The following is a 13,770-nucleotide window of genomic DNA, read 5'->3' as shown; positions in this document are numbered from 1 at the left end:
TAACTTTGCTATTAAATATTTGGAATGTAGGAAGTCTAATACTTCTGACCATTCTGCTTTACATTCACAAGTTATATTCACCTGCTATACTGACTAACCAAATGTAATAGAGTAATTAATGTGATAGTAACACTATACAAAATATGTACTCCTTATCAAAAGACTTCTTCTCATTGTTGATTATATATTTTTGGGTGGCTGAACTAACTACAGCGTGAGTTTGGCAGTGAGGGTAAATTTCAGCCAGACTTCATCTGCATTGTTTGCACGGCCCGTCTCTTAAAGTGTTTTCATTCTAAAAGGTCAATGTAATTCACTATTATCTTCTCTACCAAGTGGCTATTTCCTTATTAACTAGTTCTAATGAGGCACTATTATAGCTGTCTGTTCATACACACATAAACACGTACAGGCGCGCACACACACACGCACACACGCGCACACACGCGCGCACACACACACCAGTATACCTGCACAGTCACATACACGCTGTTGCCCCGAGCTCCTGCACAAATCCTTGCTGAGAATTTTTAAAACTCTTCACTTCTGCAGCTGTCTTCAAAGCATTTGAAAATTTCCACCAGATCTCCAGCAGGCTCCTTACTGAGTAGAAAAGTCATCATATACCAACACTTCTTTTTAAAACAGCCCCCCTGAGGCTTGTTGACCCACTGGAAATTGCTTTTTTATAATATGAAACTGGCACAATTAGAAAGACAGCAGCCATCACTGTGGTTTCTCTGCTTTTGCACACTCGTGACAGTGTTTAATTTGTCTCGGCATAGAAAAAATGAGCATGACCTGCCATGCTGAATCTCATATAAATATGTCAGTGGAGACACAAGCAGACATCTTAAGAATAATCCTTGTAACAATAGTCAAAATCATACACCAACACACCACAATAACAGCCTTGGACAAATGTACAGCTCACACACAGACTGACAGAGTAAGCATGAACTCAAGGAATGTCCTTAGATGACAGTTTGGATTATTACACATAGACACAAATGCATGAAGACCTTGATTTATATGAAATATTTGAATTTGATAAAAGTCTCTCTCAAACCAACCTATTATAGTTCTTGGCATTTTTCTTTTGACTATAACTATTAGTACCTCTAAAGACCAAAATTCCATAATTTAAATACAATTACAAGCAGAAAAGATATGATGGAAACTAGGGGTGGGCGGTATAAATGGTATACGGTAGAAACGATATGAATTTGGCCAACGGTAGAGATTTTGACTATACCGCTCTACTGCGATAGCTCGTGTTGATGGTGTCATCAAGCTGCGCCTATTTTGGTCAAAACCATCGCAGCAGCTGCAAGCAATATCATATGCAAATTATGCCAGACGACAGTAATAGCAAAGAGACGAAGCATGTTTTGGAATATGAGGAAAGCCAAAAACTGCGCTTCATCCACTTCCGTACCATTGATTCATTAATGTTGAATTCTGTCGCAGCTGCTCTATTCCCATGTTGTTGCAGTATATTAATGACTAGCCTCTATTGTGGATGGATTATCTCAGTTGTTCTCCTGACTGAAGTTTGGTCCGTTTACAGCATCCTGCCATGCGATTGCATTTGTCCCTAACCATCAGGAACCCTCCCGTAAAGTTTGATCGAGTGGAAAAAAGTTAGCATTCATCCTCCAGCTTCACTGTTTATGTTATGCTAACATCACGTAGCACATCATTATATATCAGCTAGCCCAACTTCAGTAACCCTAAAAAAGTCACTGCTGTTTAGTTTTCTGTCTTCCTTTATGTTGGAAGTGACAGCAGAGCTGTACGTTTGAATTTTTTCAGAAATCTCTCTCATGTTTAGGTGGAAACTAGCGAGCTAACTTCCTGCTAACTTCCAACTCCGTTAGATTCAGTAAATTCTGTTTTCATGGATGCCTGGATGTTAAACTTAATTGTTACACCTGGTAAAGTAGCAACGCTGATGATTTTATTAAAGATGAAAGAATTTAGACAGTTTTTAACTCTCAGTGATGCTGCAGTGTTCGTTTGACTTTGGGACCTGAAGCAGACAGAGTTTTGGACCTAGATTACTTCACGAGGCTCCTGACAATGATAGCCGTAATGCTCCGACAATCCATCAAGTGGTGCAGCTTCATAGATTACCAAAGTTGTACTAAACCATTTTTTGACAGATTTTGAGCCCCATGTACCACATAAAATCGGGGTCAGGTTAGTAAGAACAACCAGAATGCATACATAAGGCGCACCGATTATAAGGTGCACTGTCGATTTTTGAGAAAATTAAAGGATTTTAAATGTGCCTTATAGTGTGTAAAATACGGTATACAGAAGAAAAGAATATAACGCAATATATATCGTTACGGCACATGCTTCAAATTATACCGCGATATGGATTTGAGGCCATATACCCCAGCCCTAATGGAAACATACAAATAAACATAACATATGACAACTAAATATGTAGAAAATGTGTAATTAATAATTAAGAAGCTGAAAATACACATAGATTTTTCCCACTTTTAAAAATTGGTTGTAATGCACAGCCAGTCTCACCCATATATACATAGATGCACAGTTATAGCCCTAGGAGGTTTACTGTTAGATGAGAAGGGGATTTAAATTTGCACAAGACTCCTGCAATCCTGTAGTGTGTGTTTGTGTGTTTTGGTTCACTTTGTCTTTTCAACCTCTATCTCTCTCTTCACCTCTCTTTATATCCCTCAATCTCTCCCTCCCTTGTTGGGTCTGTCTCTAAATCCTGTGATACGCAGATGAAAGTTTGTTTGGGCTTCGCCTGCAGCCTCCTCTGGAGCTACTGCTGTCATCCTGAAGTGACTGACTGCCTGTCTGACTTCAGCACTGGCTGGGGATGGCTCGAGGATATTTGAGCTATCTAGTTGCCAACCAAATGGCTGACGCCATTCTAGCCATAATACAGAAGTTCTCACTCAACAAAAGAAACAAATGGCATCTCCCATGTTTGACTGGACGCCTTGAGGTTGCCGTGATCACTTGCCAAGCTTCAACTAAAATGAATGCAATTCTCTTGGCATGAGTTTGTATCAACAAGCCATACTTGCTGCCATGAAATAAATTCAGTTCAGAGTTTGCTTTCTGAAAATTGAAGAATCAATCATTTCCACAAAAACTTGAATAAGAATGGACAAGGTGATTTTAAAAAATTTTGGCCATTATCTTTCTATGTGTCAGCAATCTCCTCCATGGAGTCAAAACAGTAACTCTGCTACTGAAATATAGACATGGATGTCTAAAAGGTGAAGGAAGGAAGGAAACAGCTGTACTGCATTACCATTTTGATTTCAAATTAATGGTCCTACTTATCTTGAAAACAATATACTGGTAAATGGACTGATTCTTAGATCTTAGAGCATTACTACTGTCCTGGAGCACTCCAAGTGCTTTATACAAAATGCCACATTCACCCATTTACACAAGCATTTTACACGCATCCATACTCCGATGGATGCATCGAAGAGCAACTTGGGGCTAGTATCTTGCCCAAGGATATTTGGCATGCACAGTGGGGGAGCAAGGGATCAAACCACACACCTTCCTATCAGTAGATGACCTGCTCTACCTCCTGAGCTTCAGATAAACTTTAACTTAAAAAACTTAATAAACTTAACTTTTGTATTTTATTATTTAATTAGCAATGACTTTTGGTAATGATATTTGGTAATGAATTTTACATATACAGCATTTTGGAAATGGACCCATCAAGTGCTCAGGTTAATACATCAAATAAGAAAGAATTAAATTTTTTCCTGACCATATCTACTGATGCATTGATTCACCTCATTTCATCTCATCTCATGTCTCTCTATTATAATGTATCTTTTCTCACACTCACACACAAAAAAAGAAATTTCTGCCAAAAATCTCTCATTATCAACCTATCAAACAGCCTACTATTAATGTCGCTCTGGCCACAAAGAAGTCCATGATTTTTGCCGTGGTTGCACCCGGCAGGGTAACCTTAGTACTTAATGAACTGCCGCCGTGACATTCATTAAAGAAGGATTATGTCGTGCTCAGTGCCACTTAGAATATGCAAGGAATTTGTCATTTAAATGAGTCCATTATTGGTATGAATGTGTGCTAGGTCGAGGTTTGGTGAAAGAGCGGGGAGGAGAGTGGGGAAGCCTTTCACACACTACAAGTTACAGGTTTTTGTCTTTTGCTTTTACTTCTCCTTCCACTCTATGCCTGCTTTTGCTGCATTGTTTCTACTTCTGTCGCTTTCTTCATCTTCCACCTCTATCCCGGTTTTATTTTCTTTTCATTTTTCTCCTCAACCTCCCATTTCTTATTTTTTCTCCTTCTCTTCAGTTTTTTTTTTATTTGACTTTCCTTTCTTTGCTCTCTTCTTCCTCTTCCTCTTCATCTCTGCCCACTTTTCTGTCAAAGTGCAGTCAGATAGTCAGGAATAGGCCACTCTAAGCTCCAATCACACAGGAGGTTTTGAGGTTCTGTCGCCTATAAATTGGTGTGGAGCATAGCAAGGTTGAACCTGGGGTTGATGGAAGGAAATGATTATGGGAGAAACTTTGTAAGGTCATTCCTTCTTTTCTCTTGTAGTTCTCCTGAAAATGTTCTTTCTAACATCGTTCATCTCACTCTCTCTTTGTTTTTATGTTGTTGTTTTTTATTTATTGCCTCTTTATTGATGAGCTGTTTCATTCGTCTTCCTCCTTTCTCATGTTCACTTTTCACATCTGCTCTGTCTCTGTCTTATCATCTGTCTTTGATTTTTACTTATCTGTCTTTTCTCTCCCTGGCCTAAGTGCTTAAGGGCAACTACAGCTCATCATCTGATCCCAGGCTTTTGAAAACACACACACACACACACACACACACACACACACACATAGCAAAATTGGTGTGGGCTGGATCTTGCCCTCACAATGTGCTTACACATGGCCCACATACCGCAAAGAATGACGGCCCTTTGGTGGCCCAGATCTGGTTTGCCAGATGTGGCCCATACATGGGCCAGCACAAGGCCAGTTGCTAACACACTGGTGGTCCTGTGCTGGCCCATGTGTGGACCGTCATTCTTTGCGGTATGTGGGCCATGTGTAAGTTGGGTGCAGCCACGGGCCAGTTGTAGACACACTGCTGGCCCTGTGCTGGGCCAGAACAGTTTCAACTCTGGCCCCAGATGTCAGCCTAATGTGTACCTTAATCAAGCCATGTAATAACAACATGTGCCAGAACATGCAAAAGTAACATGACGAAACTCAGTGAATGGACTGACTCTTTTATAGCGCTTTTCTAGTCTCCCAGATTACTCAAAGTGCTCTATATAACATGCCACATTCACACACTTTCTCTAAATTGAGTGCTTCCTGACTACATTCATACACATTCACACATCCCACTTGACATGCAGACTGGAGGAGCCAGGGATTAAACCACTAGCCTTCTGATCAGTAGTTGACCTGCTCTGTCTCCTGAGCTACAGCCACCCACTGGCAAAGATAAGTAAACCGTCATTAGGTTTTGGATAAAGTGTACACTCACAAACCTGTCAAACCTGCATTTGAAACATTGGCTACCATAGCAGTATAGTATTGCAACATGGCATTTGGGTCTTCTAATTAAAATAGGAAAATAGGAACATAAATAGTGCCATCATTGCCAGACCTGGCCCACAGCTGGCTGACATACACTCTGCCATGACACCAGTCAGTCAGAAGTGCCAGCTTGATGCCAGATCCGGACCAGACCTGTTTTCTATGAGCCTGGGCCACATGAACCAAACCACAATCGAGCCAGATATGGCATGCCATCGCATAAACAGTGGCATCTATGTGCCAGGCCTGGCCCATATCTGGATGACATACGTCTTATCATGCCAGAAGTCAACCAGCAGTGCTGGCTTGATACCAGATCCGGGCGTGTGGACACACACACACGCACGCACACACGCACACACACACACACACACACACACACTATAATGTGTTTACTGCTTTAATTTCATATCTCTACATATCTCTCTCAGTCACAAACAAACATTATTGTTAGTATTATTCTGTCAGCCAATGGAATCATGGGGATGAAAAGGGATCTTGCTTTCGCTTTTGACCTCACACTTATTGCTTCCTGACCCTTAGTGGACTTAACAAATGCAACACACACACACACACACACACACACACACACACACACACACACACACACACAAACAACATTTTTTTAAAATTCATGTTTTCTAGATGCTGTTTAGCCAAGAAACAGATTCAGTGTGTCCTTTGGATGTTTATTGACATATTTTGTGGAGTACATAGTTTTAATTTCATGTCTCACTAACAACATATAGTAGTGAAACAATCCTGTAGCGAGTAAGTGTTAAGAGACTCACGATTATTCAATATAGGTATGAGTGACATTGTGTTTTCTCTATTTGCCTTTTAGAGTGACTGTGCAAGACACTGCAGCTTTTCCAGAGACACGTGTAAGCAGGCGTATTAGGCAGATTCGTGATAAGTCACTTAGGAACACACCCACTCACTGCCCAGTGTACACCAACAGTCCAATACAACAGACACATGTAACACTTAGACACAGCCAAAAACACTGAATGTCCAGCACCTGCAGTGCATACACAGATATCAAGGAGATCAAGTGTTTACTCATAGAAACAACAACACACATACACATCCAACTATTATAACCATTTCTTGTACACAGCCCACTGTATACCATTCGTGACTAGATGTCAGATACTTAAAGTAAACAGAAAGTTGTGTTGGTGGATTCTGGAGGAGGTTTTTCTCCTCAAAAACTCAGAGAAAGAAGTATGACGAATTTTATAGGACAAATCTGCAAAATGTATTTATATTTACTCTATTTTGAAATACATATTAATGATAGAGTTGGTTGATTATTTGCATACTAAGGTGCCGATTAGAAAACACTGAGAAATATATGAGGAGAAATGTATGAAGAAGGAAAGTAATGGCTCATGATCTGAAGCATACAATATCATCTGACAGCCATGGTGGAAGTAATGACATGGCATGGAGTCATTTCTGCTGTCTTTTTAAGACACTATTGGAAAAAAGAATATGCTAAAAAAAAAAAGTATCCTTTTTAGGATCTAAAATCAAACAGTGTGGTAAGTCTGTGGTTCAGGTGGTAGACTTGGTCGTCCAGTAATTACAGGGTGGGGTGTATGATCCCTGGTCCCTCTTCATGGCAAAGTGTCCTTGGATATAACTCCTGACTGCAGGTGAACACCTCATGTAGCAGCTTCTTCAGTAAGTATTTGACGTGAGTAGTTTAATAAATATCACACTCTGTAAGTGTTTTGCAAGATTAAATGGTTCTTTTACGAGTGTAGACAATTTACAGGTTTCCCTTAGTAGATCACTTGGGCCTATGATTTCAAAGTAAATTCCATTAAATTGTGGTTTAAAGCGCATCCACAAGGTTATTTTTTATATCAAAAGAATATAAAAAGGTATACTTCTACATTAAAGGGCTGCTATTCTGCTGAGCCTATTGGCATCCAAGTTCTACAGGGAGTGCAGAATTATTAGGCAAATGAGTATTTTGTCCACATCATCCTCTTCATGCATGTTGTCTTACTCCAAGCTGTATAGGCTCGAAAGCCTACTACCAATTAAGCATATTAGGTGATGTGCATCTCTGTAATGAGAAGGGGTGTGGTCTAATGACATCAACACCCTATATCAGGTGTGCATAATTATTAGGCAACGTCCTTTCCTTTGGCAAAATGGGTCAAAAGAAGGACTTGACAGGCTCAGAAAAGTCAAAAATAGTGAGATATCTTGCAGAGGGATGCAGCAGTCTCAAAATTGCAAAGCTTCTGAAGCGTGATCATCGAACAATCAAGCGTTTCATTCAAAATAGTCAACAGGGTCGCAAGAAGCGTGTGGAAAAACCAAGGCGCAAAATAACTGCCCATGAACTGAGAAAAGTCAAGCGTGCAGCTGCCAAGATGCCACTTGCCACCAGTTTGGCCATATTTCAGAGCTGCAACATTACTGGAGTGCCCAAAAGCACAAGGTGTGCAATACTCAGAGACATGGCCAAGGTAAGAAAGGCTGAAAGACGACCACCACTGAACAAGACACACAAGCTGAAACGTCAAGACTGGGCCAAGAAATATCTGGAGACTGATTTTTCTAAGGTTTTATGGACTGATGAAATGAGAGTGAGTCTTGATGGGCCAGATGGATGGGCCCGTGGCTGGATTGGTAAAGGGCAGAGAGCTCCAGTCCGACTCAGACGCCAGCAAGGTGGAGGTGGAGTACTGGTTTGGGCTGGTATCATCAAAGATGAGCTTGTGGGGCCTTTTCGGGTTGAGGATGGAGTCAAGCTCAACTCCCAGTCCTACTGCCAGTTTCTGGAAGACACCTTCTTCAAGCAGTGGTACAGGAAGAAGTCTGCATCCTTCAAGAAAAACATGATTTTCATGCAGGACAATGCTCCATCACACGCGTCCAAGTACTCCACAGCGTGGCTGGCAAGAAAGGGTATAAAAGAAGAAAAACTAATGACTCCTTGTTCACCTGATCTGAACCCCATTGAGAACCTGTGGTCCATCATCAAATGTGAGATTTACAAGGAGGGAAAACAGTACACCTCTCTGAACCGTGTCTGGGAGGCTGTGGTTGCTGCTGCACGCAATGTTGATGGTGAACAGATCAAAACACTGACAGAATCCATGGATGGCAGGCTTTTGAGTGTCCTTGCAAAGAAAGGTGGCTATATTGGTCGCTGATTTGTTTTTGTTTTGTTTTTGAATGTCAGAAATGTATATTTGTGAATGTGGAGATGTTATATTGGTTTCACTGGTGAAAATAAATAATTGAAATGGGTATATATTTGTTTTTTGTTAAGTTGCCTAATAATTATGCACAGTAATAGTCACCTGCACACACAGATATCCCCCTAAAATAGCTAAAACTAAAAACAAACTAAAAACTACTGCCACAAACATTCAGCTTTGATATTAATGAGTTTTTTGGGTTCATTGAGAACATGGTTGTTGTTCAATAATAAAATTATTCCTCAAAAATACAACTTGCCTAATAATTCTGCACTCCCTGTATTATCATCCAAATCAAGCAGGTAATGAAGACCTGGCTACTCTCCCATGAATAGACTGTTCTCAGTTTATACAGATTGACCCATGTACCATTTAGTTATTCAATTTTAATTATAAGTACTTCCAGTAATATACAGTGCATTAATTGAAATGCACAATGAGCATTTAACATCAACAAAATGCACTTGTTTGTTTTTTGTTTTAAATAACGGTATTATTGTTTTACTTCATGTGAACCGATTGTTCATGGTCATTTAAAGGCAAATGCTTGCAAAATGCAACATATACTGCGAAATATATATTTTCTCATGTTCTGCAGCCTTTGGTATCCAATTATTCCGATAGTGAAGCTCTTGTCTTTTAAATCCAGGCAAAATGAGACTACATGTTTTTAGCCTTTTTCACGCTTTAAAATTTGACAAGCCTTGTGGGCCCCTAATGACACACAAAGTCTGGAGAGTGGTCAGGATTTGGACACATCTGTCTAGTCAAGGTGATGTCCAAGCCCAGAGTTTCCTCATATAGAGATGAGTCAAACTGAAGAGTTTATTTAAGTCACACTGTCGAACTGTTCTGTATTTAGAGAACAATATGTCACACTGATATTTAAAAGTAGCACGTTAATTATCACTTCTGTGTTCGTCGGTCATTTTTTGAGAGCAGGTTTAGAAGATAAACGTAATGGACTGGCACTCATATCACTTTTCTTGTCTTACTGACTAGTCAAAACATTTAGGCAATAAGCCGCATTTAACCGTACAGTTATATACTTTACTTTTACTTTACTTTATTTATATAGCAAATTTAATAACAACAAAATGTTGGCCAAAGTGCTGTACAAAGATAATAAAAACAATTACACAGTAACAAATAACATCAATAACAAATATCTGGTAACAGATGACCACGTGGATAGATAGGTAACTCTCATGCGATGTTGAAGGCTAATGAGTGAAAATGTGTTTTAAGATGGGATTTGAAAAGACTGACGGTTGGGGCCTTGCTAATGTGGAGAGGTAAATAATTCCACATTTTCGGCGCCACAACCACAAATGCCCGGTCACCTCTGGCTGGTTCAGCCTCGACTTAGAGGTGGCCAAGAGCAAGAGGTCACTTGATCTTGGCCATATAAGGCTGCATATAAGGCTGCAGTAAGTCAGACAAATATTCTGGAGCCTGACCGTTCTGCGATTTATAAGTCATCAAGAAAATTTTGTATTTAATTCTGTATTTAATTTTGTATTAAATTTTATATAGTGCTTTATTCTATGAATTTAAGCAGTTTTTGGACTGTGGCAGTAAGCCGGCATAACAGGAGGAAACCCACACAACAAGGTCCAAGCTTGGGTTCAAACCAGAAACCTTCTTGCTTTGAGGTTACAGCACTAAGCACTATATTATTGTGCCCTCCTCCTTGTGTAGAATATGATAGTAAAAATATGCTTTATCTTGATATTTCCGTTAGTTCTGGTGAATCTATTGGACAATGTCAGATTGTAATGGTTTTCTGTCTCTTCTACCATCTGGTCTCTCAGCGGACCTAAAACTGAAGATTCAGGCAAAACTCAAAATAGTCTATGCAAAATGGCCAACAGATGGGCGTTGTGGCAGATAAGTGGAAAAAATATCAAAGGATACATTCACACTCAAGGGGCATCTCATCAGCAGTCACTGCATAACTACCCTTACCATTATATATAGTCAGTTTAGAAGCCCCACATGTTCTGGAAGTACTGAATGTCAACCTCTCCACATTGAATCATATCACCTGTATTTTCCCCCTTGCTGTAGTAATATAAGAGGGAACAAAATAACAGCTTACCCTGTAATTTCTAAGGCTTTTCTATACGTACATAGGCCATTTTTAAAAAATACTTTTTTATGCAGTTTGCTCATTTTTCAACAGGAAACAGCCCCTTAGAATGATGATATGGAGAAACTTTTTTTTTATTGTTTTAAAAAGACGATGCAGATGCACATGTTTACTTCCTGATTGGGTTTAACTACTCATTATACATCATCAAAATGATATTCCTTGTCATTTTGACATAAAGTATAAAAAATATATGTTTTATATAATATTTGCTGTGAAATGTGTCTCTGCCTACACTATTGCGCACAGAACTCACTGTTCATTCTTATATTGCCATTTATTCTCTTTTGTTTCAAGTCACTGCATATAATAAAGAAAATGTTCTCTTTTCTTAGTGTTCTCACCATAACTCATCTTCCAAAGAGTATTGTTGTTCCGTAAAGAATATTTCTTTGCATATGTGCCTTTGTGTTTACGCACTGCATGTGGATGTAAGGAATTGCATGCATTTCTGTATGTGAATAATTCATCTTTGTGTATCCTTGTTTTTATGTTTTTGAACCTCTATAGAAAGTTGGCAAAAAAGCAGAAGGAAACTGCTAGCAGCTCCACTCAGCAGAGGGAGATGGGTCCGGTCACCACAGCTGATAAGAGCACCACTAAAGTCAGCACCTTACACAAAGATGACCCCTTTTCCACCTCCAACCAGGACCTCAATGGGTTCAGTAAGTCAAAATGCTCTGCAGTTCTAGCCCTAAGGTGCATCCAGAAGATATCAGCTGTAAATGGCACCATAATGGGTTTTTGGTTTTTTTTTACAAGAAAATATAATACTACATTGTCCTTTCCACATTGTATTCTTTCTGGAAAGTGTTAAGAAAAAATAACAAAAACCCCACAGATTGAAATAATTTGCTGTTTCTCTGAAAGTTAACTTTCACGTTATAAAGTTTCTTTTCCCCTTGTCACTCCCTAAAATATGCATATGCTAGGACTCTGTACCATTAATCATTTTGTCACATTCATTTATTCAAATAGTGGACATTTCATTTTTATAATAAAACTCTCCATATGGCCGTCTTTCACCCATAGTGTGTTGTGCTGCTTCACTAGCCTCCATCATACTTAGTGCTGTTTTAACAATTTTCAGCTGAGCTCTCTATTTTTTCCCTTTATGTGGTGCTTTATACAAGTACAATATAAGTGTGCATATCCTCTTTCACAGCATATTCCACACATTTCAACTAGGCCTTGATTTGTTGGGGAGTAGTCCCAGCTTTTTGTAAAACTGTGTGTGATTCTGATGTAATTAGACAAGACCTCTCAGGAGGGCATTTTCACTTGAAAATGTCATGCTGGCCTTTTGGGAGTGCTTGACCACTGAAAGCCAGGGATGGTGAAGAGGGACTAAGTACCAAGCTAATGCTGGACGTAATTGCCTGCACTCTTTTTCTAACTGTCCGTGCTGCAGTTTTGACGTAAAATAATGTTTTTGTACTGAAAATACTTAAAGCAGACCACTTTTATCTGGAGTGTAGGACCTATATATACTGTAAAATTAGCAGGTGATGTTTTAATTTTGACAGGTTACTTGCCTTCAAATAGACCTTGCAATTCGTTTTTGCATTTGCAACATATAGAAAAAGGAGCTAACCTTCATCTTGACATTTAATGTTTTATCAGCCATAAGTCCACAAGTCTTTGGACAATGACAATGATTTTTTTGTAATTTTGCCAGTTTACTGACACCTTAAAACAATTCATCAGATGACATTGAAGGGCAGCTTTAATTCAAGGGATTAAACACATGCTTTGGATTAATTGACCCTGTGCACGAGAAAATGCTAACTTCCTGGTTTGAGACCGGATGTGGGGTTGTACATTTCCGGTAGCTTTACTTTGCAGTCAATCGCTACTGCGAAGATATACTCCAAAATTATGTCCAAAACTCGAAAACGGAAAGATCGCATTAAGTTACAAAGAGCAGAAGGTGGGAACACTCACCACTGTTGTGTCATAAAAAATCTAATGATCAATTTTGACGTTTAAAGAGTTTAGATCGATCAGTTGTTTACATCACTCAACACAAGCAGAACTGCATCACTGCAGCAGAAGACACATCGTCCACATTCAGAAGCACATCTCTGTATAGTGACTGGTCTTATGATTTAAACAGGCAAATGTTCAGCATTCAAACTACAGGTGAAGAATAGTCAAACCAGATGTTTCCCCATTATGTCGATATCAGCTAGTCAGGTACACACCTACACAGCATGTTAACAAACCGTGAAAAAAGCCACACAAAAAATGAATGATTGCTGGTAAGGGTTTCTATACATTAGTATTTACGAAGGGTATGTTGTGACTAACCTTCAAAATTACAGTGGTCCCTCGCTAATAATGCGGTTCACCTTTCACCTCGCTGTTTCACAGATTTTTTTAGTGCAAGTTTGCACTTTTTTTTTTATGTCACATTGTGTCCTGCGTCCTGATCGCTGCAGACGATCTCCTCCGTGACGTCTCTCCTGTACAGTACAGAATCGCTGCATCGATCGTTAGCAGGGTGACTCTGAAGTGCTGTACTGTATGTCCACGATGTCCACGAAATGTTTTGCACCGTCAAAAAATAAAATTGCCTACTTGATTTCACCTATCGCTGGTTATTTTTAGAACATAACACCCGCGATAAACGAGGGACAGCTGAGAAATATAACATTTGAATCCCTTTTCTCTTTTGCTCTGAGGCACGGGGAAAAAATATCGACAAGTCGATGAACATCATTTACAGATATATTGGGTAAATGCCCAAGACATCTATAGAAATGTAAATCGCCACTTGATTCATTCATTTCCTTAACTT

The 13,770-nt window shown here is 39.4% G+C and overlaps 1 protein-coding gene across 9 annotated transcripts in view; it reads left to right on the top strand.

The window, feature by feature from the left end:
* Window positions 1–13,770, top strand: part of ptprt (protein tyrosine phosphatase receptor type T) — a 313,327-nt gene that overhangs the window by 222,192 nt on the left and 77,365 nt on the right. For all 9 annotated transcript variants that reach the window (XM_084929068.1, XM_084929066.1, XM_084929067.1 and 6 more), the window contains one exon: window positions 11,481–11,635. In XM_084929068.1, the coding sequence (XP_084785194.1) occupies window positions 11,481–11,635 (155 nt within the window). The remainder of the gene's footprint in view (window positions 1–11,480; window positions 11,636–13,770) is intronic.

The sequence above is a fragment of the Perissodus microlepis genome, chromosome 5 (assembly GCF_051167445.1).
Source record: "Perissodus microlepis isolate ML-2025 ecotype Zambia chromosome 5, ASM5116744v1, whole genome shotgun sequence".
In the NCBI taxonomy this organism is placed as follows: domain Eukaryota; kingdom Metazoa; phylum Chordata; class Actinopteri; order Cichliformes; family Cichlidae; genus Perissodus; species Perissodus microlepis.
This window is presented reverse-complemented; position numbering and strand designations above follow the sequence as displayed.